The sequence below is a fragment of the Protopterus annectens genome, chromosome 6.part1 (assembly GCF_019279795.1).
Source record: "Protopterus annectens isolate FY-2018-M chromosome 6.part1, PAN1.0, whole genome shotgun sequence".
Lineage (NCBI taxonomy): Eukaryota > Metazoa > Chordata > Ceratodontiformes > Protopteridae > Protopterus > Protopterus annectens.
The window spans coordinates 122,720,640-122,748,217 of NC_056738.1; the positions used below are offsets into that span (position 1 = coordinate 122,720,640).

The window sequence follows — 27,578 nt, forward strand, 5'->3', positions numbered from 1 at the left end:
TCTGCCATGGCTTCAGCCCCAGGGTCCTGCAGGAAAGGAAAACAAGCTCATATTGAGAGGCTTGTTGAAGCCTGAGGATTCCCTGTCTGTCTCAACAGGGAAGCCCTCCAAGGCATCGAGGTCTTTGGCTCCGGCTTCTGAGCCGAGACCTCAGGTTGTTCAACCTTTGCCTTTATCGGCTCCGGCTGGAGCCGATAAGACTCAGTCCACAGTTTCTGTGGCTTCCTCGGCTCGGCGGAGCCGAGGTTATCGAGGTACCCGTGTCGGCTCCGACAAGATCTTGAGCCGACAACCAGAAAGAGGTCTAGGTCACCTTCTCTTGGCTCCGTTCATTCGGCTCCAGGATCTCCCCTGCTGTCTGAACGGAGCCAAAGATCTCATTCCTCTAGGTCATCGAGGTTGTCCGATCATGACCTTCAGAGGGTGGTGAGTCGACTACTCAAGTCTGAGGCACTAGCCCAGATGCTTCAGAGCCCGACTCATCAGTCGGTGCCTGTCCCGGTCCATCAACTCCTTCCTCCTTCGACTCTTTTGAGCTCGGAGCCGGGTCGTGTCGGAACCGAGACTGTGGTTACCTCGGAGCCGAGACAATTGTCTTCGGCTCCGTCGGCTCCGTTTTCTTCCATGGAGGAATCTCGGCGCCGGACTTCCCTCGTCGGCTCCGAGGGGGTGAGTGGCATCGGACCCTTGTCCGACCCCCCTCTCCCTCTCGGTGCTTCGGCGCTGGTGAGTTCGGCTCCGACATCGGCCTCGGAGCCATCACTGTCGGTGCCGAGGGGGGTCCTTAGCTCCTCGGAGCGGAGGCCTCTGGCTCTGCCTGACAGGGGTGCTTTCGAGGTCATGCGGAGTGTGTTAGAGCCTGGCTCTACTCCACAGTCGGCTCCGTCAGCCCCTCCCTCTATGCTGCCTCAGGGTAAGTCGACTCACTCCCTCATCCCTGACCGCAGAGAGCCAACTCCTCAGGAGCTCCCTTTGGGGATTTCATCCTCTTCCGAGGCCTCTCCTGATTTGGCAGAAGAGCCCCCTCGGAAGAGGAAGTGCAAGAGGAAGCACATTGACTCACCTGAGTCTATCACGTCGGACACAGATCTGGATGATTCTGAGGGTTCCCCCCATTCCCCTTCTGAAGATGTCTCATTTGCAGACATTCTGGAGATCCTTAAACAGAGGGGAAATTGGCCAGCCCTCAACCCTTCGGAGGACGAATCTGTGTATCTTGAGGCTTTTGGCTCTCGTCCTTCCACCTCCTGGGTGTCCCCCCCTTCGACCCCCTCATGCAGGTGGTTGCTAAAAAGGCATGGACGGCTCCTGATTCAGTGGACCCCACTCCCAGGAGACCCTCCAAATTCATCACAGCTCCATCAGACAAGGAATTTTTATCAAAAGGAGTCTCTGTGGATGCTATGGTGGTTGCTGCCGCCACAAAGAAGGAACTGGCTGATCCTTCAGTGCCTGTCCATCCACCTAACAAGGAATCTAGGTCCATGGATAGGTGCGGGAAGCGGATGTTCTCCTCAGCGACATTTACTATGCGTTAAGCTGAATTACCTGTGCCATTTCACTCGTCTTCAAAGAGACTTGATCAAAGAAGCGAGTGAAATGCTGAAGGACCCTACAGCTGCGGGTTTCCAAGAGAAAATGAACACGCAGCTGGCTATCCTTAATTCTATTTCCAACTCCTCCATGCCTCCTCTCTTATGCGGCCGATGGAGCGAGCAGAGCCGCAGGAACAGGGGTAGCCTTACGTAGGCACGCCTGGATGCGGCTATGCAATTTTATGGAACCTTTCAAGGCGTCTTTCACGAACTCCCCTTTGATGGATCATCTCTTTTTGGTCCACAAGTGAAAGAAACCCTGACTAGGTGCGAGACTGATGGCAAGACCCTTTCTGCCGTCGGAGTCCGTTTTTCTACTCCTTCTAGGCCTTACCCCAAAGGCCAGAAGGGGAAAGATGTGGTTCCATAAACAATCCCAAGGGACTTAGCCTGACGACAGAGTCGGTCCCCGCCAGAGGCAGAGGGGAACAACAATGGTAGACGCCGCCCTAGAGGCAGAGGGGTCCAGAACCAGGGCAATCGAGAAACGTTCTCCGATAAGCCCTTTCAGCATCCCTGAGGTGTTGCCCGACTGCCCATCTTCGGAGGCAGTCGGGGGAAGATTGTCACTGTACCCAGAAGCCTGGCTATCCTTGACACAAGACAAATGGGTACAGTCCATCATTTCGAAGGTTATTCTATTCCCTTTCTTCGTTTTCCAAATCAGTCAAAATCCCTTCGGATGTTCCACCCGCTCAAAGGGATATAGCAGCTTTGGAAATTTCAAAACTGCTTGCAAAAGAGCTATTCAGCCAGTGCCAGCAGACCAACTAGGATCCGGAATCTACTCAAGGTTCTTTTAGTTCCAAAGAAAACAGGGGACTGGAGACCAATTTTGGATCTCAGTATCTTGAACAGATCAGTCAAGAAAACAAGATTTCGGATGGTCACGCTGCAATCCATTCTTCCCCTATTGGGAAAAGGAAACTGGATGTGCTCTATAGACCTTCAGGACGCGTACTATCACATAAAATGAACAGACGCTCCAGAAGATTCCTCCGCTTCAGGCTGGGAACCAGTCATTTTCAATTCAGGGCCCTGCCCTTTGGTCTCACCACTGCCCCGGTGTTTACCAAATGCATGGCAGTGGTAGCTTCTCACCTGAGACGACAAGGATTCCAGGTGTTTCCATATTTGGACGACTGGCTCCTCACAGCTCCCACCAAGCATCTCCTTCTGATGGCCAGAGATTACACTTTTCGTCTGTCAAAGACTGGGTATCTCAATAAATTGCGAAAGTCTGTTTTGTCGCCTTGTCGTACTATTACCTACATAGGCAAAATTAGATACTGTAAACATGTCTGCAACACTAACGAACCAAAGGATATCAGACATTCAAAAATTGGTATCACTACTTCTCAACAACAACAGAGCCAAAGCCAGGTTAGTTCTAAAGGTGTTGGGAATCATGGCAGCGGCCAAACCCCTCCTTCCATTGGCCAGATACCACATGCGGATCCTTCAGTGGATGCTCTTTTCTCAATGGTCATACCAGGAACTTCCAATGTCTCACACCATTATGATCACGCAAGCGTGCAAAAGCATCTCATGTGGTGGATGTCTTCCCCCCAGCTCCTGTTGGGGAGACCATTTGTTCCACCTCCTCCGGTTGCTACTCTGACAACGGATGCCTCCCTGATCGGGTGGGGGGGGCATTATCAGGGCAGGACAGTCCAGGGCACATGGCAACCAAACGAATGCCACTTGCACATAAATGTTCTGGAGATGAGAGCAGTGCTTTTAGCGTTGCAAGCCCTTCAACACTCTCTTCCCTTGGGAACGATTGCAATCCAGACAGACAATATGTCTGTAGTGTGGTACATCAACAAACAAGGCGGAACCAGATCATACCCCCTGTGTCGAGAAGCACTCAGACTGTGGCAATGGGCGATTTCTTCTCAGCGTTTTCTGATAGCAACGCACATCCCCGGGAAGTCCAGTCACATTGCGGACAAGTTGAGCAGAGCTATTCTCATGCCTCAAGAGTGGTCTCTGAAAGACTCTGTAGTGAGAGAGATTTTTCTCAAGTGGGGTCAGCCTTGCTGCGATCTTTTTGCTACTCCCCAACACAGGAAGTGCAGAGAATACTACACTCTATTCCCTTAACCAGGCCAACCCAGCAGGGACGCTAGTCCAAGTTTGGCCCCGGGGACTTCTGTATGCATTTCCTCCTTTCCCACTGATCTCTCAAGTAATACAGAAAGCTATCGCTCAGAAGGCCTCATTGATCCTCATTGCTCCTTACTGGCCTCGACAAGTGTGGTTCCCCTTTCTGCATCGATTTCTTTTGAGCGACCGTGGAATCTGGACCTAGTTCCAGATCTTTTGATCCATCAGTCGGGTCAGTTTCATCGCTCCTCCCTCTCTGAACCTCACTGCTTGGTTCCTCCACTTCCAACCGTAGCCAGGCTTCCTCAATTATCTCACTCTGTTAGAGATATTTTGATAGCTTCCCATAAATCTTCCACTCGAAAGATTTATTTGAGTAAGTGGAAACGATTTTCATATTGGGCACAAGGAAAGGATGTAGATCCTTTCACCGCTTCCATCCAACTAGTCCTCGATTTTCTTGCTGAACTCTTCCATGCAGGTTCATCTCCATCTACTCTTAAGGTTCAATTGGCAGCTATTTCTAATTTCCATGTGGGTATTTCTGAATCTGCCCTAATGTCCCACAAACTCTGCAAAGCCTTTTTGAAAGGAGTTTTTCTTCTCAGACCTCCTGTAAGAAATCCTCCTTCTCCTTGGGACCTAAATTTAGTTCTTGCTTCTTTGATTCTTTCCCCTTCGAACCTGCAGCTTCATGTTCCTTAAAGTTATTATCATGGAAAACTCTCTTTCTGGTGGCTATCACATCAGCTAGAAGAATTTCAGAACTTCAAGCACTCAGTTGTCGTTCTCCTTACCTTGTGTTCCATAAGGACAGAGTTTCCTTACGAACTAACCCGTCCTTTTTGCCTAAGGTGGTTTCAACATCAAATCTAAACCAATGCATTGACCTCCCTGTCTTTTTCCCGGAGTATTCAAATAGGTCTGAACAAAAATTACACTGTCTGGATGTTCATCGTCAATTAAGGTACTACTTGGACAGGACGAAACAATTCAGAAAATCTGATCAGCTGTTTGTCTCCTATGCGGAAAGCAGAAAGGGACTTCCAGTTTCAAAGGTATCTTTATCCAGATGGCTAACATCTCTGATTACCCTTGTTTATGAGATTAGACACCAAAACTGCCTAATAAGCCTAAAGCCCATTCCACCAGAGCTTTGGCTACTTCTCTAGCCTTCCAAGACAGACTGCCTATTGACACCATTTGTGCAGCGGCTACTTGGGCTACTCCTCACACTTTTATTTCCCATTATAAGTTGGATTTAGCTTCTAGGCATAGAGCTAATTTTGGTTCCACTGTTCTCAGGAGTCTGTTCCGTTAGGCCACCCGGGACAAGGTGCTAGGACGCGGTCCCATCCAGCAAGAATGAAGGCGAGATAGACAACTTAACATATAGAAGTTATGTTCTTACCATAACGTTCCATGTTAGTTGTCTTCTTCTCGCTTCTTCTTAAGGCCCCACCCTCCTTCCCCCTGGCCTGGACAGACCTAGAGGAGTTGTGATCGTGACCTCTCTTTCTACCACCTCTTTCTTAGCTATACGCTATTATGCATATTTCTTGTTTCAGAATGTAGGTCACCCTTCTTCTTCCTGTTGTTAGAGGTGGATTCTGTTTTTTACAGTTATACTGTTTCTGTTATAAGCTGGGGTTAGCTTACAAACGAGATCTGAGGTAACTATCGCCTAGCATTGTGGGATATAAGGGGAGCCTCGAGCCGGTGGAACCAACTCTCGAGCTTTAGAGTGGCCGAGTCGGAGCCGAGGTCGGCTCCGAACCCATCCAGCAAGAAGAAGGCGAGAAGAAGACAACTAACATGGAACGTTATGGTAAGAACATAACTTCTATTTAAATGCACTGCACTGGGTGCCAAACCGTCATTATGAGAGTCCAATCAAGACAAAATGAAGTGTAGAAGAAAAAAAATATTTCAGTGCATTGGCTGCATCACAGCTTACTTAATATCTAGATGGAAACAAAAAGGTTGTGAGGCATGATAAAATAAATTACTTTTTAAATACATTACTGGAATGCCAGTCAAAATCAAGTATAAGAAAAATAAGCAGCACTCAACTCAAGCCACTTCTCCTTGCACTGCAGTTCTAATTATAATTTATATTCAGGTTTATTAAAGTACCAAGTAACATGCTGAAACTAGCAATCTCTGTGATACCCCCACTTGTAAAAATGTTTCTTATCCAAAAAAGACCTGCTGCCTGACAACAACTATCTACTTGTTTCATGGGAAAAACATGATCAAAGTAAAAAATGAAAAGCAGACAAGAAACAAGCTCAAGATACAAAGGATTACTGCACAGGTTATAGAACACACACAACATAGTGACATTCAGTTTAGTTTAAAGGTAAATCCTGCAAAGATGGCTGCAAGTCTCCAACAAATTTAATGAGCTTCTTAAAATAATGTAATCCTGTCTTTTATTACAAATACTGTCATATGCATTTCAATACCCAAGGCTTATACATTATCTAGTTATGTAAGTTTTCTCTGCATGGCACCAACAGAAAGGCTTTCAATGCTGGCAATTCTTTAACAGTATGCTTATTAAAGCTTACCTGCATCTTACAATCTCAGACAAGCTTACCTGATGGTCATTAAAGCATTGTTACTTAAATACAGAGCAATGGGCACTTTCTGAATAATAATAAGCATTAACCAACAGTATAAAAATATGACAGAAACCAGAACATTCTGCAAAATCAAGGACAGATGAAAAGCCACTGTAGTACTTGTGTCTACCTTGGATGGGAGGATACTCTGCACATTTACACTGCATAACTGCTCCTTGCCTTGCTTAGACACATCCAGAGTCACTACATGGGGGAGTGGGGTGCAACAAGTATGTCACAATTTGAAATGTCTCCGGCTGACTGTGATGGCCCTGACAAATTTGTCATACCTCTCAACCTCAGAGCAAGAAATCTGGACAAAGCCATACATAGAAGTGGGTCAAAGACCCCAAAATAAGGACATTTTTAAATATTGCTCTTATAAACTTAGAAAATTAATAGAATAGTAGGTCTTGCATTAGTATAAATTTTCTGAAGGGTATGAAATCTGAAACTCAAATGTCTGTCATTATTTTCTAACTCCAGTCTTTAATGATTTGTCACTAATTTGCCAAAAAAAAAAAAAACAATTTTATGAAAAACGGACCAAAAATGTGATGCAAAAGTATAAAATAGCCACACAATACAGCTGGGAACCTGTCAAAGAAGGGACACTTTTTAATATTAGTACTACTAACTTGAGCAGCTGACTAAATAAAAGAATCTACATGCATTTCTGAAATAAAAGTAATCTGTAACTCTGATTATTACAGTTATTTATTAATTGTAAACCTCAATGTTTTCTTCCAAAATTGCCATTTTGCGAAGGGATTATTAGGGGAAGAGCAACATTTTGAGCCAAAAATCGGGGACAGTTGAGAGGTTTGGATATGCATAATTCTATAAAGCAATTTATTTGCACATACCTCTCAGCCTGTTAATGCAGGAAATCTGGACAAGGTCAAATATATTGGGAACATATAAACAGTACTAAAAATTGCTCTTGTATAAAGTGAGACAGTTGATAGAATAACAGGTCTTGCTTAGCATGCATTTTTCTGAAGGTTATGAAGTCTGAAACTCAGTGTCTGTCATTATTTAGTGACTTAATTCCTAAATGATTTGCCAGAAAACCACACATTTTATGATGAACAAACCAAAAATAAGAAGCAAAAATCTATTCATTCTGCAAAAATCTGGACATTTGAGAGGTATAGTTCAGTCGGGGCTGTCTTTGAGTTTGTCGCCCTTCCCCCTCACAAAATCATGGTTGAATGCAGCCACCTCCCTGCAGCCATTCCAATGAACCATTACTTGGCTATTTCACCCCATTTACCATAAACACTAATGTGCATACTGCTTTACTTCTGCAATGATTTGGACTTCATTTGAAAGTTTTATTTTGTATTTTACAGCACAAACACTAATAGATATCTGCTAAACAAAGCAATGCAGTCTCACAATGAAAATAGACTTAGCATTAAAACTTCTCTCCCCTTGAAACTCACATTCATTGAAACAGCATTGAAACCCACATTCAAAGAAAATACATTTTGCCAGTGGCAGATAAAGATTAACTTTGGGCTGTTTTCAAATCACAGGCCCATTGCACATGAAACATACACATGCTCTTTGATATACCTTCCTGATTGTATTAAATTATATTCCTTGTACAATATAGTACAGTTTTAAAGGGCATTTTAAATTTAATGTTTTGAACATTTTACATTTTTCCAGTAAACAATGAAACAAAAGGCATGCACCAAATAATGACCAAACCTCCCAATTCAGAACATTTCCAATATAAAAGTCTACTCAAACTTCTACTGTCCACCAGTATCAGTAAATGTGCACAATCTCTGAAGAAGTAAAAGTCATCTAAATAATTCCACATTAAAAAGATCTGTAACTAATGAAGAGGTTGCTGCTAGCAAACAACTTTATATTTCATTGTTTCATCTACAAATAAAGTGCCTGTTGCCCTTGAGGAATACATTGTCTATGTTACACTAAAAAAAAATGGTAAGCTACTAATATTGCAATAGGGAATGGATGGCAAACTGATAACAGGTTCATAGTTAATAGGTATCTTCACCAAAAAGGACTGCAGCATCCATCCCCTTTGCAACACACTACAGTATCAGCAATACATCTATCTACTGTGGGAGTAGAAACCACAGCCTTCTGCATCAAAAGCAAGTACACTACCTGTTGTGCTATTAACAATACAAAGAAACTCCTCATAAGTAGCACTAAACTTTTGCTCCTCTGCAGCTCTCAGCTCCTTGTAAAATCTACTCAACACTCAGCTGTATCTCTGAACTTTGCAGCACAAGAAATCTTGAAAAAGCCAACATTTATTGGGGGGAGACAAAAGCCCAAAACCCAGGGACACATTTTAAACATTGCTTGTATAATGTTGGAATGTTGCTAGAATAAAATGCTGTGTTGCCACCATACATTTTACTGCCAAGTCTTGAACCCAAAACCCTGTGCAAAACAGTCAGAGCAACATACCACTATGCCAAATCAGCTGTTTTGTGAAAGAGATGAAGACTGAAACTTAAATAGTTGCCATTTAGTAACTTCAGTTCTCACCATAGCTGTCAACCTCTTAGCACAAAACACTTGGACAAAGCCAGTAATGGGGGAATACAGCCTCCAAACATATTCAGTGAATTCAGTTCTTACCATAGCTCTCAAGCTTAGCACAAAAAACCTGGATGAAGCCAATAATAGGGAAATACAGTCCCAAAAATAGGGACAAATTTGAAATATCCATCTTTATCCATCTTATAAACTTAGAACATTGCTAGAATAAAAGGTTTTGTGTTACCATGTACTATCTGAGGAATATGAAGTCTGAAATTCAAATGCTTGCCATTTTTAGTTATTTAACATTTGTTAACCAGGAAAGTCACACACACACACACACACACACACACACACACACACACACACACACACACACACACACACACACACACACACCCTCTGAGCTCAAGTACAGTTCCATACCTTAATGTGAAAGCCTGCATTGAGATATTCCTTCCTGCAGGTCCAAATGTCTGTAACATCCAAATGCCTGCACAGAGCACATCCTTACCGTGAGAGCAAGCTGGGTGCTACCCAGCCTCCGGACATTGCAGTCCGATCCCCTTCCAGTCTATGCAGTTGTAACTGCATAGACTTCTGGGATATTGCTGCTGAATGCTTGTCTCCTAATCCAGACTACTGGTGAGAGAGTCTGGATTCTGTGCGCATGCTCCAGACTGGTTCAGCAGTCTGGATATCGGGAAATGCTGTGAGTGCGCATGCTCGATGTTCCGCAACGCGTTTTTATTTTTTTCTTTTCTTTTCTTTTTGTTTTACAGCTGGGGGGGTGGGCTGCAGTCCTGCAACCCAATAGCATGAGCCACCCCTGACAAATGTTATATCCCCTTAGAATGACACATGAAAGACAGACAGTTGTTGAAATCAATCATTTTTGCTCATATTGTGGCATCATCTTCTGTGATGGTAATATGCTGCTTAGTGTTAGGCTCATACCAGTCTGAGACACATAATCTGAAAGCTCCATAATGTCTCTCTTCTTGTAGCCCTGGGATGTACATCTCAGGTCATTTACATCTACATAGACTGTGATTGAATCTTACTGGTACCTGTGATGTAATGACAAGTAAATGTGTGATTTGGGAGATCCTGGCTCCAGATAAGACTCTAACAGCTATCTTCTCATTGTTCAGCCTGGTGAGAGGGGCATCAGTATATTTTACAATGGAATACACTATGATAAGAGTTTTGGGAAGTATGTTTGCTTGTCTTAGGGGCTTAGTGTTTGAGGCTCCACTGAGAGTGACAGCATGTGCGGTGTTAGGTGTTGTTTTTTGCTGAGTGTCTTTGGGCTTGCTGAGGCATAGCTTAACAGTGGGTGGTCTTGGCAATTTGTTGTTTAGGAAGATTGCTTTTAAGTGCCTGTAATCCTGAATAGCCTTTTAACTTAAATGTGCCTCAAATCCTCCCTGGAAAGGTAACAAATGGCTTAAATGTGTTTTCTGTGTTAAACATAACAACTACATCCATGAGTTAATTTTGTGCTTTGCAATGGTATAAAGGCCTGCTGAAATAATAATCTGTAGTATTATTATTTGAAAATAAATGGATCATTTTGTTTTTTTTTCTTAACAGATTCTGCCCTTGATGATTTTGTGCTGATGCACTGTGTATTCATGCCAAATAGCCAGCTGTGTCCAGCCTTGATGGCACAATATCCTTTTCAACTGACGGAATCTGCAATTTGTGTTTCTAGCTGTATCACACTTCCATTCTTGGTTGAATTAATATTAATAATCAGTTTAGCACTGGTGGTTTGTTTATGTATTTAACATAAATGGGTTTCTGAGAATTTTATTTAAATACTTAATAATGAAAACAAGACAGGTTAATAAGCTGAATGAAAAATACACAATGTGTATTCTAGGTTTGCTATGAAACAGAATAACCTTTTAAAGCAGTTTTTTATCACATACCTTATATGCAAGAACTATTTTTTATTTTCAGTTTGCCATAAATATTTCCTCTTTGCTATCTTTTTGGCAATGCACAGTTGAGTTTCAAGAAGCTCACATCTAAACATTTACTAAGAGTGGGGCCTTTCTTGAAAAAAATACATGCATGTCTGCTGGAGTCTACCTTTTATCAGGACACAGGTATAAACGATCAGTGTAAGATTATCTTAAACAAAGACAGCCAAAAAAGTGTAGTCTGCTGTGCATTTCTGAAGATTATAAAAAACACTGATGAGGCTCAGGTGACAGATTCAAGTAACATTGTGTGCCTTCCTTATGAGCCAATTGCTATTCTTGTCCACAGTCTTCAGCTTAGAAAACATACAGATGAGAGCATTTTTGCTTATAAGCTGCAAGGTAGCACCATGCAAGCTCATAATCTTTGCAGTCAGTGGTTATGTCTGCCCACTACTACCCATTGTTATTTTGATACAGAATAATTCTTAAAGAATAGCAGTAGAAGAATTACAATACTTCCTGAGTTTATGGGCTGTTTGCAAGCCTAATAGGATAGCTAGTCGAGCTCCCCATCACCAGTTATTAGGACTTCATCTCTTCCCTTTTCTCTTTCTCTCAGTCTGTTTCTACAGGAACTTGTTTACCTATCACACATAAATAAATAAATTATCCTAGTTGGTCCAGTCTGGATACTGTAATGTGTGGACTGGTAACCACAGGCACCTTTCTGTTCACATCTTTTTCAAACAGCTTCCAGTCCATACTCGTCTTCTTCTTCTTCAATGATCACAGCTGGATCCAGCACTAGGTGACAAAGGCAGTCGCCTAGGGCCCACTGGCTTGGGAGCACTGGCCAGGGAGCTGGCACAAAACTTATATTTCATCTTTTAAGAACACACCCTGTGTGAATTATATTCTACAGTCCAAAAATGTGTGCTCAGAGCAAGAAGAGGCAAGCATGGATTTTATATAGAGATTTGCTCTTCTGGATGAATGAGGAGAATGGGTCATTACAGACGTAAACCTGTGCATGTGCGCATGCGTGTGTGTGTGTGTGTGTGTGTGTGTGTGTGTGTGTGTGTGTGTGTGTGTGTGTGTGTGTGTGTGTGTGTGTAATTAAAATGCCCCAGTCAAGGATGGCAGATTGGTTAACTCATTCAGGCTCAAACCCTGTATCTTGAATACAGGACCCTAGAGCCTGAATCCTCTACACCAGCTACCAAACTGACATCAGCAAATGCATTTTAAGGACTGTTGAGTTTCAGTGCATTTTCAAAGAATGCTGAGTTTCTGTGCATTTTTATGGAATGCTGAGTTTCACAGGGAAGAGAAGTTTATTGTTGCTCATGTTAACTCTGTTTTCAATGTTTAACTGTTTTGTTTAGCAAATGGCTTATGGTATAAATTTTTAAAGCTGTGTTCGACACACAAAAGGTGGCATACATGCCTTTGGTGCAGAAAGCTGTGGGTTCTACACCATGTAAATGGAGTGCTGATATTGCAGTGCCCCCTTTAAAAGAGGGTGGATGCTGCACTTCTGAGCATGCCCTTCTTTGGATGAGATGTTTAGTAACTATGAACCTGTTGCCAGTTTGACAGCCATTCCCTGTTGCAATATTATCAGCTTACCAATTTTTTTTAAATGTGACATGGACAGTTTATTCTTCAAGGACAGCAGGCACTGAATTTGTACATGAAACACTGAAATTTAAAGTTTTTTGCTAGCAGCAACCTCTTCATTAGTTAATCTCTTAATATTGAATTATTCGGATGACTTTTACTTCTGCAGACCTTGTGTATATTGACTATTAATGGATTGTAATAACAGAAGTTTGAGTAGCTTTTGTGTTTGAAATGTTCTGTAATGGGTAGCTTTGTCATTATTGGTTCATATATTTTATTTCATTGCTTACTGGGAAAATGTTCAAACCTACAAATTTAAAACACACTTTAACAAGTGGTGCTGTATTATACAAGGAATATAATTTAATGCAATCAGGATGCTGCATCAAAGAACACAAGCATACACGTATGCATGGTCCAAAATGTGTTCAAGGAGCCTATGGTTTGAAAACAGCCCAAAGGTAGACTTCATCCACTAGATACATTTTCTTTGAATGTGGGTTTCAATGTCATTTCAATGAATGTGAGTTTCAAAGGCAGAGAAGTCGGTTTTGTTTGTGAGACTGTATTATTTTGTTTAGCAAATGGCTATCAGCGTTTGTACTATAAAATTTGAAATAAACGTTTTATGTATCTCTAGTATGTACAAAGACAGGTTTGAACATTGTTTGTGGTAAGCAGGGAGAAATAGCCAAGTAATAGGAAACTGGAATGGCTGGGGAAGGTGCTACTGGGGTGGGGGGGTGTGATCCATTGCCCTTCCTGGAGCCCCTTTTGACCATGATCCGACTTTGCCATAATGCACTGTTTCCCTCTCCAGCTGTCATTCCCACTTCTTCAAGGAACAACTCAGATCTCTGCAGCTTTAGCAACTTCATGAAAAATTCTTTTAAATGCAGGCTTTGTGACAGATAAATCAATATTTTTCTTCATGTTATATCTCATTTATATTTTTTCTACAGTTTCTGTTAATTCTTGTAATCAGGTGTTCTCATTTTTTTTTAATTTCTTGCATTTCGACCCATCCAGGCCTCTTTCTACTTTACTATCCTGGTGTTTCCTTTTCCTAGTTTCTCTGTTTAACAGTTTTGCTTTTTTCACCTCATTGACAATTTAGGAATTCACTCAATTAACATAAAGGTTTGTAGTCAGAATTTCATTTAGGTTCATACGTTCATAGGATGATACTAGGCTATTGGCCCAGAGGCCCTTATAAGACTAGCCAAGAATTTTGCCAAAGTTCCATCAAAGTCAGCACCTGTTTCCCCTGTCCAGCAGGGACATGTGGGATCCCAGGGTGTATTTTCTGTTTCCCATCCAGTCATCCAGGTTCCTCTTAAAGAGGGCTAGAGAGGTACTCTGCTTGACATGGAGTCTATTCCACAGACGGGAGAGTCTTTGGGACACAAATGTATCCCATCAACAAGTTCTATTAATGTCATAGACCAGGCTAAGGCCTTGCATGCATGTTGCGCGAGTAGAGTTTGTCTTACAGATATGAAACAAAGTACCAGTGGACAAACACTTTATTCTCTCTAGCGCCTCGGCTCAAAAAAGCCTTCAAGGAGTAACAATTCACATATACCAAAGGTATTTATAACACTAACCACTTAATTATTCAATTAAACATTCAATTAAACATAAAAATAAATGTATCCTTAAAAAAACAGTACTTTAAATTAAACTTTTCCAACAACACTCTGTATCTAACCCTTTAGAAATTAAAGTTTCGTATTTCAAAATAAAAATCATTTCTTTCTTTAAAAGTATATTTTTTATTTTACCTTCACTGACTTCATTTATAAAAACCTGCTCTAATACAGTAGCCTGCAAACTATCACATTTTCCCCCATGAAATTCAGAGAAATGTTGGGATAAGGGACTTTCTAATTTATTTGCCCTTATATCCCTTAAATGCTCCATAATTCTAGTTTTGAACATTCTTTTAGTTTGACCCGCATAAAATTTTTCACAACCACATTTAATGGCATAAATAACTTGCTCTGTCCTACAATTAAAATGGCCATTAGGTTTAAAAATAATTCCATTCATACGTGGAAAAAAATTGATTACATAAGGACAACTTTTACATTTCCCACATGGTACCATTCCTTTAATAGCAATTTGTTCATATATTTTCTCACCAGGTATACAAAATTTAGTATGCACTATCATATCCCTTATATTCCTCCCTCTTTTGTAAGAAAAAGTCAATTTCTTTTCTAATAATTCATTAAGCTCTCCATAATTTCTCAAAAATTCCCAAAAATGTGAAATACATTTTTTAATATTTTCACTATATATATTAAATGTGGAGACCATAAAAATCTTGTCCAATTCTTTATGATTCATAATATGTTTGTTATTTTGTTTTTTCCAACATTTTAATCCAGTATTAAATCTTTTATCAAATACTTTTTCTATACTTAAATCAATTAATTGCTTATCATACTGCCTTTTTATGAACATATCTGTAGTATGTTTAATCTTGTTTAAAAAATTTTTTTCATCATTGCAAATATGAGATATTCTTAAAAATTCCCCATAGGGCAAAGCTTCCATAGTATGCCTAGGATGGTAGCTTGTACCCATTAAAAATTCATTCGGACAATCAAATTTTCTATGAATACCTGTAGCAATAGGTTTGCCTACAATACCCTGTAAATTAATATCTAAAAAAGAAACTTTTAAACCACATTGTATACCATCAAATAATATTCCAAACCTATTCAATTGTATATCTTGTACAAACTTCTCAACCACAGATTTACCCCCATCACACAAAAAAATAAAATCCTCAATAAATCTAAAGTAATATATAACATAATTCTTAACAAAAAATGAGTATAAATATATTCATATTCCACCAATCCCATAAAAATATTTGCATACATGGGTGCAAATGCAGCACCCATGGCTGTGCCTTGGATTTGGTGGAAAATTTTATTATCAAAATAAAAATAATTATTCTCCAAACAAAATGTAACCAAATCTAAAATGTAATATGTTAAAGGAGAATCCCGCATCTGTTTATTTAAAGCCTCTATTCCAAAAGAATGTTTAATATTGGTATAAAGGCTTTTGACATCTAAAGTCAACCAATACATATTCTCATTCCAAATCACATTTTTAATTCTAGCCAGAAAATCAAAAGAATCTTGTACATAAGATGGAAATTTCTGTGCCTCCTTCAGCAACACTTGATGTAAAATTACCCCTAGATTGTGCAAAAAATAATTACTAGCCGAAACAATTGGCCTACCAGGGGGATTTTTCATGTCTTTATGAATTTTTGGTAGGCAGTAAAAATAGGCTGGACTACAATCTTGGATATTCAACTTATTTTCAACATCAATATCTAACCAGTAACCTAATCTCAAACCTCTTTGTATTAAACTCAAATAATTTTCTTTAGCTTGTAATATAGCCTCATAAGAGGCTTCGCAATATACAGACTGATCTACTAATAAGTCCATACACATTTTGCAATACTGAGTATAATGCATAATGACTATTTTGTTTCCCTTATCTGAGGGCTTGACAATTAAGTCACATTGTTTAGAAAAATCCATCAATTCAACCCATTCATTTTTGGATAAATTAAAACTTACTTTCCTCTTGTCTAAACTATCTATTAATGAATCAATTTCAAAACTTAACATCATCTGAAAGTTTTTTATTCCTTCATGCACAAATGGTGGCATGAATTTATTCCTTGTGTTAACTGCGGATGTATCTATAGCACAGTACGCATTTAATTCACTAACACAAGATGTAAATGAATCATTAATAGAATCATAACTAGATTCTAAAGAGGGAGTATCTATACTCTGTGAGTTATTCAAAACAGTTTTTATCCCAACATTTTTAACAGCAATACAATGAAAATAATACCAAAGATGTAATTTACGAACAAATCTAAATAGCTCTACTTTACATTCATATTTTTTTGGCAAAACAGTTGGTACAAATTTTAGACCGTGATTCAAGACAGAATAAATTTCATCACTGATGTGACAACCAGATAAGTTGACAACTATATTAGAGACAAAACAAGAACAAGAGACAATACCATCTAGTCCTTTTGTTTTCACACCATTGATGAGGTGGCCCTCATCTCTGTTGTTCCTGCTCCGTATAGCTTCTTTTTTGTTATTGTTGCCTCCCATATGGTCTTGGAGGACGAAAATGTTCAGAAAAATAACAATCGTCTACTGGTGAAGGCAAAGGTGGAAATTCAGAAGCTAAGTCACTATCACTTTGTTGTCTATGTATGTTTGATCTCACATTAGTATTAGTAGTACTATCAGCTCTCTCTCTCTGAGGACCGCCCTCATTATGGCGACCCATTCTAGAATGTTATTGCTGATTGGATCCACCAAAGAAGGCTGTGCCCTTATCAAAATCATGAAGATCCCATTGTATTTTACACATCTTCTGTTCCAGTACTTTTTTCTCATGCACATTCAGTTTATCCTGAATCTCAGTAAGACAGGATTCAAATTTCACCCTGTCCAGAGCAGACATTAAATTTGTACACACCATGCTGATTTCTTTTTTGATATTAGACAATTTAAGAATATCCCGTTCTATAAGAATATTGAGCCATTCAATTGAACAATGATGTGCCGCTTTCTCCCATCTCTGTTGGAAGACTTTATCAGTCACACACGTCCCAATGAAGGGCACTGATGGATGATTTGTCTTACAGATATGCGGCAACTCCATCAAGGCTGGGTCTGAAATGGCCTTGTATGCCATGCCAGACACAGGTCACCTCTGAGCAGTCTGTATGAAACTGAGTAGAGGGACAGGACTTTTAGCCTATCTGTATAGGATAGGTGTTTGAGACCCTGGATTTTCCTGGTCAGGAACCTCTGTGGTTTCTCCAACTGCTGCATGTGCTTGCCAAGATACATGCCAAAGGGGGCATTGTACTCAATAATGGGTCTGATAAGGGAGGAGTACAGGGATGTTATTACCTCCTTGTTCCTGAAGAAGATACCCTTATTGTTGAGGTGGGCCATGTAGAAAGCCTTCCATACAACGGAGGCAACATGGTGGTCAAAAGTCAGGTTGCTATCAACCTGGGTGCCTAAGTCCCTCACGACTGATTGCATTCTTAGTACATTGTTATTAATGTGATAATTATTCAGGATGACATTTTCCCTAAAGGGGATAATGATGCATTTCTTGGCATTCAGTTTGAGGCCATGCTTCTGGCACCAGTCATCAGTTTGGGTAAGGCCCTCTTGGAGGATGTTCCCACCACTAGGAGAATTTAGGACAGCACCCAGCTTGCAGTCATCTGCAGACTTGGTCATCCACAGATCACTGGTTTTGGCTTGCACCTTAGAATAGTATATCCCAAACAGTAAAGGCCCCAATACTAATCCTTGGGGTACACTGCTCATTACGGGTCTACTACTAGACGTGGGTATCCCCTACTTTGACTGAGTGGGTTCTATCAGTGATCCAGTTAGCCAACCATCTGGTAACATATGGGTTGATGCCTAGCTGGGAGAGTTTATCTATTATGTCCGAGTGGGGAATAGTGTCAAAGGCTTTGGCTAGGTCAAGGTAGTTGGTGTGCACTGTCTTCCCCATGTCCATGGCTTTGGCGACTGTTTCGAAGAAGATGACCAAGTTTAACAGGCATGATCTCCCTTTGACAAAACCAAACATTTACTGATGTTGATTCATTTGTGTGTTGAATTACTAGCTTCTTGGCCTTAATCACAGCTATTCTTTAGTGGTGCCATACCACTGTTTGTTGTCATTATGGTTTAGCTTTAATAGTACTGACTAGATTGATAGTAATTGCTTCTTTTTTGTTGTACCATTACTGCATTTATGGTTATTAAAATGGATATGGATCAAGCTTCTAACTTCACCAAATGCAAAAAAAATACAACTATAATATACACCACCCAAAAAAAGTCTACATGGACTATTCTTTAGTGTCAGAATTCTAAGGTGCTGATTTAACTTTAATTAGAACACCCTTCTTGTTAGAAAAAAAAATAAGCTTATTGTGAAAGGGTTACAAAAGGGGACTTTTCATAAGGTAACACCTATTTGGAGAAGAATAGGGATAGTGCAATGAACAGAAGGTCAGAGGGAAAAAAAATCCTTTCACACTCTCCCTAGCCAAGGTCCTCAGGCAAGAAACTCCTCATCCTACTGATCTGTGGCTCTTTAGAGCTCTTTCAGTGCCTACAACTACCTCTCCTTTAGGTCTCTCCAGATATGAACACTCAGGGTCTTTGGACTCAGCTCTAAGGTGAAGACTTAGTTGCTTCTCCTCACAGCATGCATTGTCTACATTTTTTGACTCCTGGATGGCATCAGCCCTTGCTGTCAGGACTTCCACATAGAATGCATAGCCCTGCATCACCATAGGATTGGGAAATGATGATGCTGATGGCCTTTTAAAGCTAGATCTGGGTGTAATGTTAGCTCAGTCTGTCTCTAGGGCAGCCAGAGATGAACATTTGCCATCCATTTCTATGGTTCCTACCACAGGTCTAGTCTTGGCACATGGAGTATCATGACTGATATGGAAACTGTGGCTTTTCCTTCAGTACAGGCCATGAATTTTGCAGTGCTGTTGACCCCCTCAGCACTGGTGACATCCATGCACATACCACTGACACCAATTGTAACTATGTCTAAAATGTCTGGCAATGATATGTCTTTGGCACTAAGGCTGATTCTGACTCCCTATGGGCCATTCTCAGTGTCAGTGCTATTGGTGTTTGATGCCTTGGTGCTGAAGATCTTCTCATCAATGTCACACCCAGGGTTAGTACTGACAAACATTTGGGCTGAGGTGTTAGCACCAACCTCACTGAATGCTCAGGCCATGGCCTCAGCAGTCTACGTTTTAACACTATCAAGTGTTAACTGTTGAGATGGGGGAGTTGGTGTCTGGGAGAATTATTTTCTAGTGGCTGATGAAAAGACACACACCATGTCACCCCTGCCCATGAACAGCACCAAGCTTGGTGACTTTAACCATTACTCCTCTTCCCAGCACAACCCTGTACTGGAACACCCCTTGTGAATAAGAAGCGACAGCTAAGAGCCCTCTTTGGGCGACTTAAATCAGTTCCCCCCAAGTGTATCCAAAAAGAGGATGTGCACAAGGACGCACCTGGACTGTCTGTTTCAGAGTGCCCCACCCTAAACACATATCTCAGCAAGGAAGAAGCGTCTGAAGTCCCCAACAAAAGAACCCAGATTTGTCGAGATCCTCAAAGTGATGAGACAGAGAGGATCCTGGCCCACTGACCTAGCCTCTCCCAAGAAGTCCTTTAGGAGACATTCCAGTCTTCCCTACCAGCAACTTGGTTGGTCGCAAACCCTGACAAGATGGTAATCCCAGTTTACCGTCATATATTTAAAGGGTCTGAAGAAGCATAACCCATCATCTGAAAGCCAGACAGGTCCTCTGGACTCCTAAGAACAGGCCCCAGTGGAGCAAGGAACCACTTGTAGACTCCATTGTTGTATTTACTGCTGCAAAAAGAGAGAGACCCACGGCATGTTCAGGCTATCTGTCCTTTGGACAAGGAATCAAAAGTCATGTATCATTTAGAGAAGTGAGTTTATGCCTCTAATACCTTCATTTTGGCTTCACAAATTGCTTGATATAAATGAATGAATATTCCTAAGGGAGCTAGACAAGATGGTAGAGTCCCTTTGAAAGTTTCCCCTTGAGATACCCAGGAATAGTTGGAGTCACAGGTATCAACACTGAATAAAATAGCTATGATCTCTGTGCATTTGCTACAGAATGCAGCAGATGAAGCAGTAAGAGCAGCAGAATGAGGCATTGTTATGAGATAGAAGGCCTGGCTTAGGCTAGATCTGAAAATCACCGCAAGGTGACCTTTTGCTAAAACCCCCCTTATACAGACTGTGATGCTGTCAACCCAGCTAGCTAGAATTTTGTAAATAATTCTGTGTCATTTGTGAATATGGCTATGATTTATACAGAACTGTATGTTATGTACTGAGCTTCAAGAATGCAACCACAGTGTACCCTACTGGAAAAGAACAGATACAAACTAGATACCTGTGCAAATATATGTTTTAATGGTAGAAGTTGGAACATACAGAGTTAACCTGGAAAACTTCAAGAAAATAAGTTGAAATCCAAGTGTTTTATGATTCTGTTATCTCTCAGTTTCAGATTAGTGCACACACAATGTCTAGAGCTACAGGTTTTTTTCTGTTGTCTTGAAACAGAAATAATTACTTGGTTTCAAATGTAAAAGTGTTTAATTGTTTTACAACTTCCAGTTCTGAGCAAGCATGTGAGAGATATGTACTTCTCACACAGAGATCATAAAATTCTGTTGGTATCTGTTAGCCTGGGAGCTGAAGGCAGGTGACAAAGAGTGATGTCATCCAAGTTGACCCAACAGTAATGTCTGATATTAATTTAAGAATTCTCTCAGAGAAAGACTATGCATTTTGTATCTTGTCTTGGACCTAGAAACATCCATTCAGCATTTCTGCCTGTGTGTTGCTCTGTAAGTAAGATTTAGGTATAGTATTTCTTTTAGAGTTATAAAGGAATACAGTAAAGTTTAGTTTAGATTTTTTTTTGTATTCATTTGAGACTGGCCTGCGATGTTGTTTTAAAATATTTCTTGTGATTCTGAACTCTGCAGTTACTGTGTTGAGTATTGTCTTGTTCTTTTATTATTTATTATTAAATATATTTAAACCTATCTTTGTGGCTGATATTTGTGAGACATATTTAAGCTCTTTGAGTGCTCGCATATGTATTTGGTGACTGTACAGGCCAGTCCTAAATAGTCTTTGTCTTGGTCACACTTACCATTTGGATAATAGTAACATTACACAGTAGGATTGGTCACCCTTTGTAAGGGCCTTTAAGTAGCTAATAAGTAGGGGTTGGTGGCAGTGATAACTACCTTATAGTCTGGGCAGAAGGGGGCATAGCTAGTAAACCTTTGCTGACCTTCCCCAGGTGTGTGTGTGTGTGTGTGTGTGTGTGTGTGTGTGTGTGTGTGTGTGTGTGTGTGTGTGTGTGTGTGTGTGTGTGTGTGTGTGTGTGTGTGTATGTGTGTGTGTGTGTGTAAATCAAATCTCAAAGTGTGTGTGTGTCAGTGACTTGGGCAGGGACACAAAGCACTGGTTGGACAGAGAGGGTGCTGGAGGTCTTGGCTTAACCCCTCAGCTGAGATCTTAACCCTATAGCTGTGCCAGTGTGGAGTCTTATTGGGGATATGGAGAAAGAGGGAGAAACCAGCCCCAGACTGACTGTGATCTCTGTGTGCTCTTAAGGGAAATTGTACTTTACTGTGTGTGTACTTGTCATCCTCCCGTTGTGTACATCCCTCACTGTTGCCAGTGGTGAGGATTGAGGCTCCTTTATTACTGGGCCAGTGAAGGGGCATAACACAGACCAAAAGTTAAAGCATGGTCATAGGAAAATGATCAAAAAGGAAAGACATTCACTGCTGTTGGGATTAAGTTCTCATCCCCTCAAAAAGCTTATACAAAGAATCAAAAGGGAGCAAAGACCATATGCTTTCACAAATGTCAACAACCCCAATATTAGCAACCAGGAAACAGAACCTCCTGTGGATACGTAACTTGTCCAAAGGCTGCCACCCTAGAGGCAGAGGTGATCCACAAAACTAGGCTTTTCATGGCCCTTCTCTTCTCCAGGGCACAGTCAGCAGACTCCCCACCCCCAAGGGTTACTCAACTGTCCACCTCTGGAGGCAGTCATCAATTGAATTTCCATATACTCAAAAAATGTGGTTGGACTTTACACAAGACTACTGGATCAAGGAAATGCTATCCAGAGACTATTCAATACCCTTTTCTCATATACCATCAATGCCATCATTGTCCTCCCAGATGTATCCTATCAAAAAGGCAGTGATTCAAGAGGTGCAAAACTTTCTGTAAAAAGGAGCAATCCAGGAGATTCCACCATACCAGATAGAATCTTTTTTTCTCTCAAAGATGTTCTTGATATCCAAGAAGGCAAACAGCCTCATATCCATTTTTGACCTGAGTTAATTGTTCATAAAACCACATTTTAGAAGGTCATGGTGCAGTCAGTCCTTTCTTGTTACCAGGAGGGAGGTTGAATGTGCTGTTCAGACTTTCAGAACATATCTGAATACAAGTTTTCCAAAGCATCCAAAAGTTCCTCTACTTCCGTATGGATGTCAGTAATTATGATCATCACAGCCTCCAGGGTGTTTATAAAATGCATGGCTCTGGTAGCAGCTCACCTCAGATTGCTAAGGATAAAAAATATTTCCCTACCTGGATGACTGGCTCATAGTCATGACTTCAAAGGAGTCTCTCCTCAACAAGCCAATATTTGCTTCATATGTCCCTACCCTTGGAATATCTGTAAACTGATAAAAATCACAGTTACAGCTGGTTTAGCAACTTTCAGTGAATGCCACCTGGAAATCACAATACAGGTAGGAAGCCCCCCCTCCAAAAAGATGCATTCATTCAAGGAGATTGTCAGGATTTTACTCACTCATGAAGCATTAACAGTGGCCTTGATTCTCAAGCATTAAGATTGATGGCAATCTCAACACAGATGATACCTCTAGCAAGATATTATATGAATGAATGGTCATTGGTCACAAATATGGGATGCAAAATTTCATACAGTGGCACAGTCCAGTCCTTGTCAGAAATAAGTGACTTCAATTTTTGAACCTGTTGACAGGGCGACCTTTTCTCCTTTTGATTAAAAAAACACAGTAACCACAGAAACATTAGCAATATGGTGGTGATAATTTGTCTGGAGCAGACAGTTCAAGGAATGTGGTACTAACTATAGGTTCATCTGGATTTCAGTATTTTGAAAATGAGGATGGTCCTTCTAGTATTACAGTCTAGTAGTGCCCTTCCCCAAGGTGTAATATCCATCCACTCAGACAAAATGGCTGTGGTGTGGTATATGAACAAGCAAGGGGGAACCAGATCCTACCCCTACTTTCAGGAAGCAATGAATGTATAGGATTGGGCAATCAACTCACAGCACTTTCTTACAGCAGTAACTATCCTGAGTCATACCAACATTTTAGTGGACAAGCTGATTAGTTGCTTTCTGATCCTTCACAAACAGTTTGTAAGTATATCTGCAGTGAACTTGTTTTTTTATCATTGGTGAAGCCTTGCTGTAATTTCTATACCTCACCCTATATCACCAACTGCAACAACTTCTTTTCCATAATCCCTGTTCAGGATTAGACTTCCAAAGATGTTTTTGTCCACCTTTGGCCTCCGGGTCTCTTTTATGTATTCCCTGCTTTACCATTCATGATGAAATTAATCCAGAAAACCAAACCATGCAGAGCCAAACTCATTCTCATAGCTCCTTTTTGTCACTGCACATTTGTTTTTTTCTGCCTTGGCCCCTCTTAGTAAGGAGACCTCTCTTTCTAGAAGGTTCCATGCCTTTTCCTTCAGTACAAGGCTCTTGTCACACTTGTCTGGCAAGCCTCACACAGACATACAGTTTCTCAAACTAACCTCATGATTGCTCTATTTTTGGTAACAGTGAGAGATCCAGATTACCCTCCCAGGGTAGTCCAAGTGTTATTAGCTTTGCAAAAGCCTTCTGCAAGAAAAAAATATAAAGACAAGTAGTTCAAGTACTCCTCATGGGCTACCAAACAAAGACTGGATTCAAGGATAGCTCCTATTGCTCATTTTTATGTGATTTGTTTGATGAAGTATCCAGTCTTTCCACACTGAAAATTAACATAGCTGTTATTTCCACATATTATCTGATCATTAAGCAATCATATTTGGCCTCTCAGTATGCCTATAATGCCATTCAAAGAGGAGTATTTTAATCTAGACCCCCATATAATGATCCAGCAACATCTTGGTACCTAAACTTTCTTCTTGAAAAGTTAGCTTCAGCTACATTCAAACCTGCACCTGAATTGTATCTTAAGTGTTTCTCTTGGAAAATACATTTTGTAGTGGTAATTACTTCAGCAAGAAGAGTTTCTGAACTTTATGCACATCCCTCAAATCACTGTGCATCATCTTTCACAAAGAGAGGGTGGTTCTTAAAACTGACCCAATATTCATGTCCAAGGAAGCAGCAGACTACTAGTTTTCTAATATTCTTTCTTCAATATTCTAATAAAGGTGAGCTCAAGTTACATTGCTTCGATGTTCTCAGACAACTATTTCTTTCTAGATTGTAGAAAAAAAGGCAAGATGATCATCTTTTTCATTGCTAACAGACTAGTGAGAGGGTAACTAAAGTTACATTATCCAGGTAGCTAGCTAACTGCATTAGTTTTTCCTGGTAGCAAAACATTGCCTTTCAAACCAAGGGCTCATTCTACAAGGACTGTAGCAACCTCAGCAGCCTTCTTCAAAAATCTGTGAGTGGATGACATCTCTGCAACAGCAGCATGGATCTTTTTGAATACCTTTGCTTAAGAATATAAACTCAGTATGAAAATAAAGCTCTAAAGAAAACTTTCGTGCCACCATCTTGCACTGCATACTATCTTGACACCACCCATCCTGTTCTGCTGGGGACTTGGCTCGCTCATTACAGTATAGGAACTAGGAAGCAAATGTTGCAAACTGACCTAAATGATAGATCTTGCTGATCCATTGTCTGTATACTGTAATGCATCCTTATATCTGCACCCCCCCTCCCCCACCACCAAACTGTCAACACTACACCAGCCTACATGTTAGATAAAGGGTAATCCTTTGCTTTTTGTTGGATAAGTTACAACAACCACACCCAACTTAGAGAGAGAAGCAATGCATCATGGGAGGAGAGGAAAGTTTGATCTTGCAGCAGTTTGAAAAAGTTGCTAAGAGAAAGGCATCTGTGCTAACCAGTCAGCACATTACAGCATGCAGACCTTGGATCAGCATGATATATCATTATGGTAAGTGCATAACTGCCAAATTTCTGTTTTCTAGGTGGTAAAGCTCCCTACCTACATTTTTATCTTTATACAAGGTTTCATTTACCAAGAACATAAAATACACTTATGTTTCTTCAGCTATCAAGCTTATGGATCCTATGCTGATTAAGTCACTCCACCTCTGTTTTTCAGGACTACATTTATTTTAAGGACTCATTTAATAAACATAAACATAAGTAAATATTTCCTCACTTACAAAACTCCTGCTGTTTCAGCTAATTGAGCCACACTCCCAGTTCTTATAAGTACACCACTCGGTAAAAAAAATTCCTGTACCAAATATATAAAATAAATAAGCCTTTCATTGTCAGTCAAGTTCCTGGTTTCTAAACTGGTTGAGACTCCCCACCCCCAATTCTCAAGACTATCTATTTCTGTACAAGGAATCATTTACCAAGCATATCAAAGTTTCCTTGGCTATCAAACTCCTGATTTCTAAGCTGGCAGATTCTCTCATTCAGTTTCTTATGACCACATCTCTATTAACAAGGACTCATTTATTCTTCTTCTTCTTCTTCTTTCGGCTTTTCCCGGTTAGGGGTCACCACAGTGAATCATCTGTCCGCTCATGATTGGCAGTGGAGTTTTATGGTGTCGAGTTGCAGCCCAGCACCCAACCTTCCACAGAAGGCATACACACTCACACCTAGGGACAATTTAGAGTGTCCAGTCCACCTACTGCATGACTTTGGGATGTGGGAGGAAACCGGAGCACCCGGAGGATACACACACTACCACAGGGAGGACATAGACTCCACACAGAAGGCACCCCAGCCGAGAATCGAACCGGAGAACCTCTTGCTGTGAGGCAACAACGCTAACCGCTGCACCACCGAGGCCGCCCTAACAAGGACTCATTTATTAATACAGAAAAATAAATAAATGTTTCTTCAAATGCTAAGCTCATGGTTTCTAAGCTGGCTGAGCACCTTCATGTCCAGCTCTCAGGACTGCATCTCTCCCTGCAAGGACTCATTTACCAAACACATACAAATAAATAAATACTTCTTTGGCTGCAAATCTCCGGATTATATATTTGTTTCTTCTATAGCTTTTATGTTATTTAACTTGAATAGAGTTTTTGCAATTTCCATAGAGGGCCACATGCATTAGTGATAGATTTGTTTCTCTTTCATATACATTATTACTCCAAGATACTGTTTCTTGGTCTTGTTCTGCTACAGTACATACCTTGTCCCCATTTTGTTTTCTAGTCACTTCATTACAAACTGGTTTCAACTGTCATATAGTCTGAGACTGAATGGTATTTCCCGGAGCCATTTCTTACATTTCAGTACACTCTCTTATATAGGGATACTGTTTTCAAAACTGTACTATGGTGGTGGTGCTGCGGTAGTGTTGTCGCCTCACAGTAACACGTTGTCCTGTTGGATTTTCAGCTAGAGCGTCTTCTGTGTGGAGACATGCGTGAATGGGCGTACCTTCGTTGAAGGTTGTGCGTCAGGGCAGGCAACTCGGCACATAAAAATCTACTGCCAATCATTACCAGACCGGATTTCCACTGTGGCGACCCCTAACCGGGAAAAGCTGAAAGAACACACACTACTATGAAATGCCAACTTCCTGAAATTGGAGATTCCAAACAAAAATGAAAAAAACAAAATGTTTGAAACTCATTTTTTGTTGTTGTTTTTGGAAGAGAACAAGTCCCCCTGCACCCCTTATATATGAGCACACCAACTTGAAGAAGGGAGAAATGTCTCTAAACAAGTGAATCATTGCCAGTGCACAATTAGAACTCATGCTGACAATGATTTTGCCTCACAGTAAGTCGTCCTGTTCGATTCTCAACTAGAGCGTCTTCTGTGTAGAGACATGCGTGAATGGGCATACCTTCTTTGAAGGTTGTATGTCAGGGCTGGCAACTCGGCACGTAAAAATCCACTGCCAATCATTAGCGGACCGGAGTTCCGCTGTGGCGACCCCTAACCGAGAAAAGCTGAAAGACGCAACAACTGACAATGATTTCCTATGGGGAAATAGCATTTAGTGTTATCCTGTTCATCTGTTTTTTTCTGCGGGCTTCTGAAGTTCAAGCAATTTCTCCTACAGCTTGTATAAGCAAACCCTTTGAAGCAGTTAGAAATTTACATATTGCATGATTACTGCACTACAAGTAATATTACCCTGTTTTTTATTAAAAGTTTTCCC

General features: G+C 40.8%; 1 protein-coding gene across 1 annotated transcript in view; it reads left to right on the forward strand.

The window, feature by feature from the left end:
- LOC122805263 (rap guanine nucleotide exchange factor 4-like) overlaps positions 1-27,578 on the forward strand; it is a 1,439,269-nt gene that overhangs the window by 471,887 nt on the left and 939,804 nt on the right. The window contains exon 12 of the mRNA XM_044075352.1: positions 10,460-10,538. Coding sequence (XP_043931287.1) covers positions 10,460-10,538 — 79 coding nt within the window. The remainder of the gene's footprint in view (positions 1-10,459; positions 10,539-27,578) is intronic.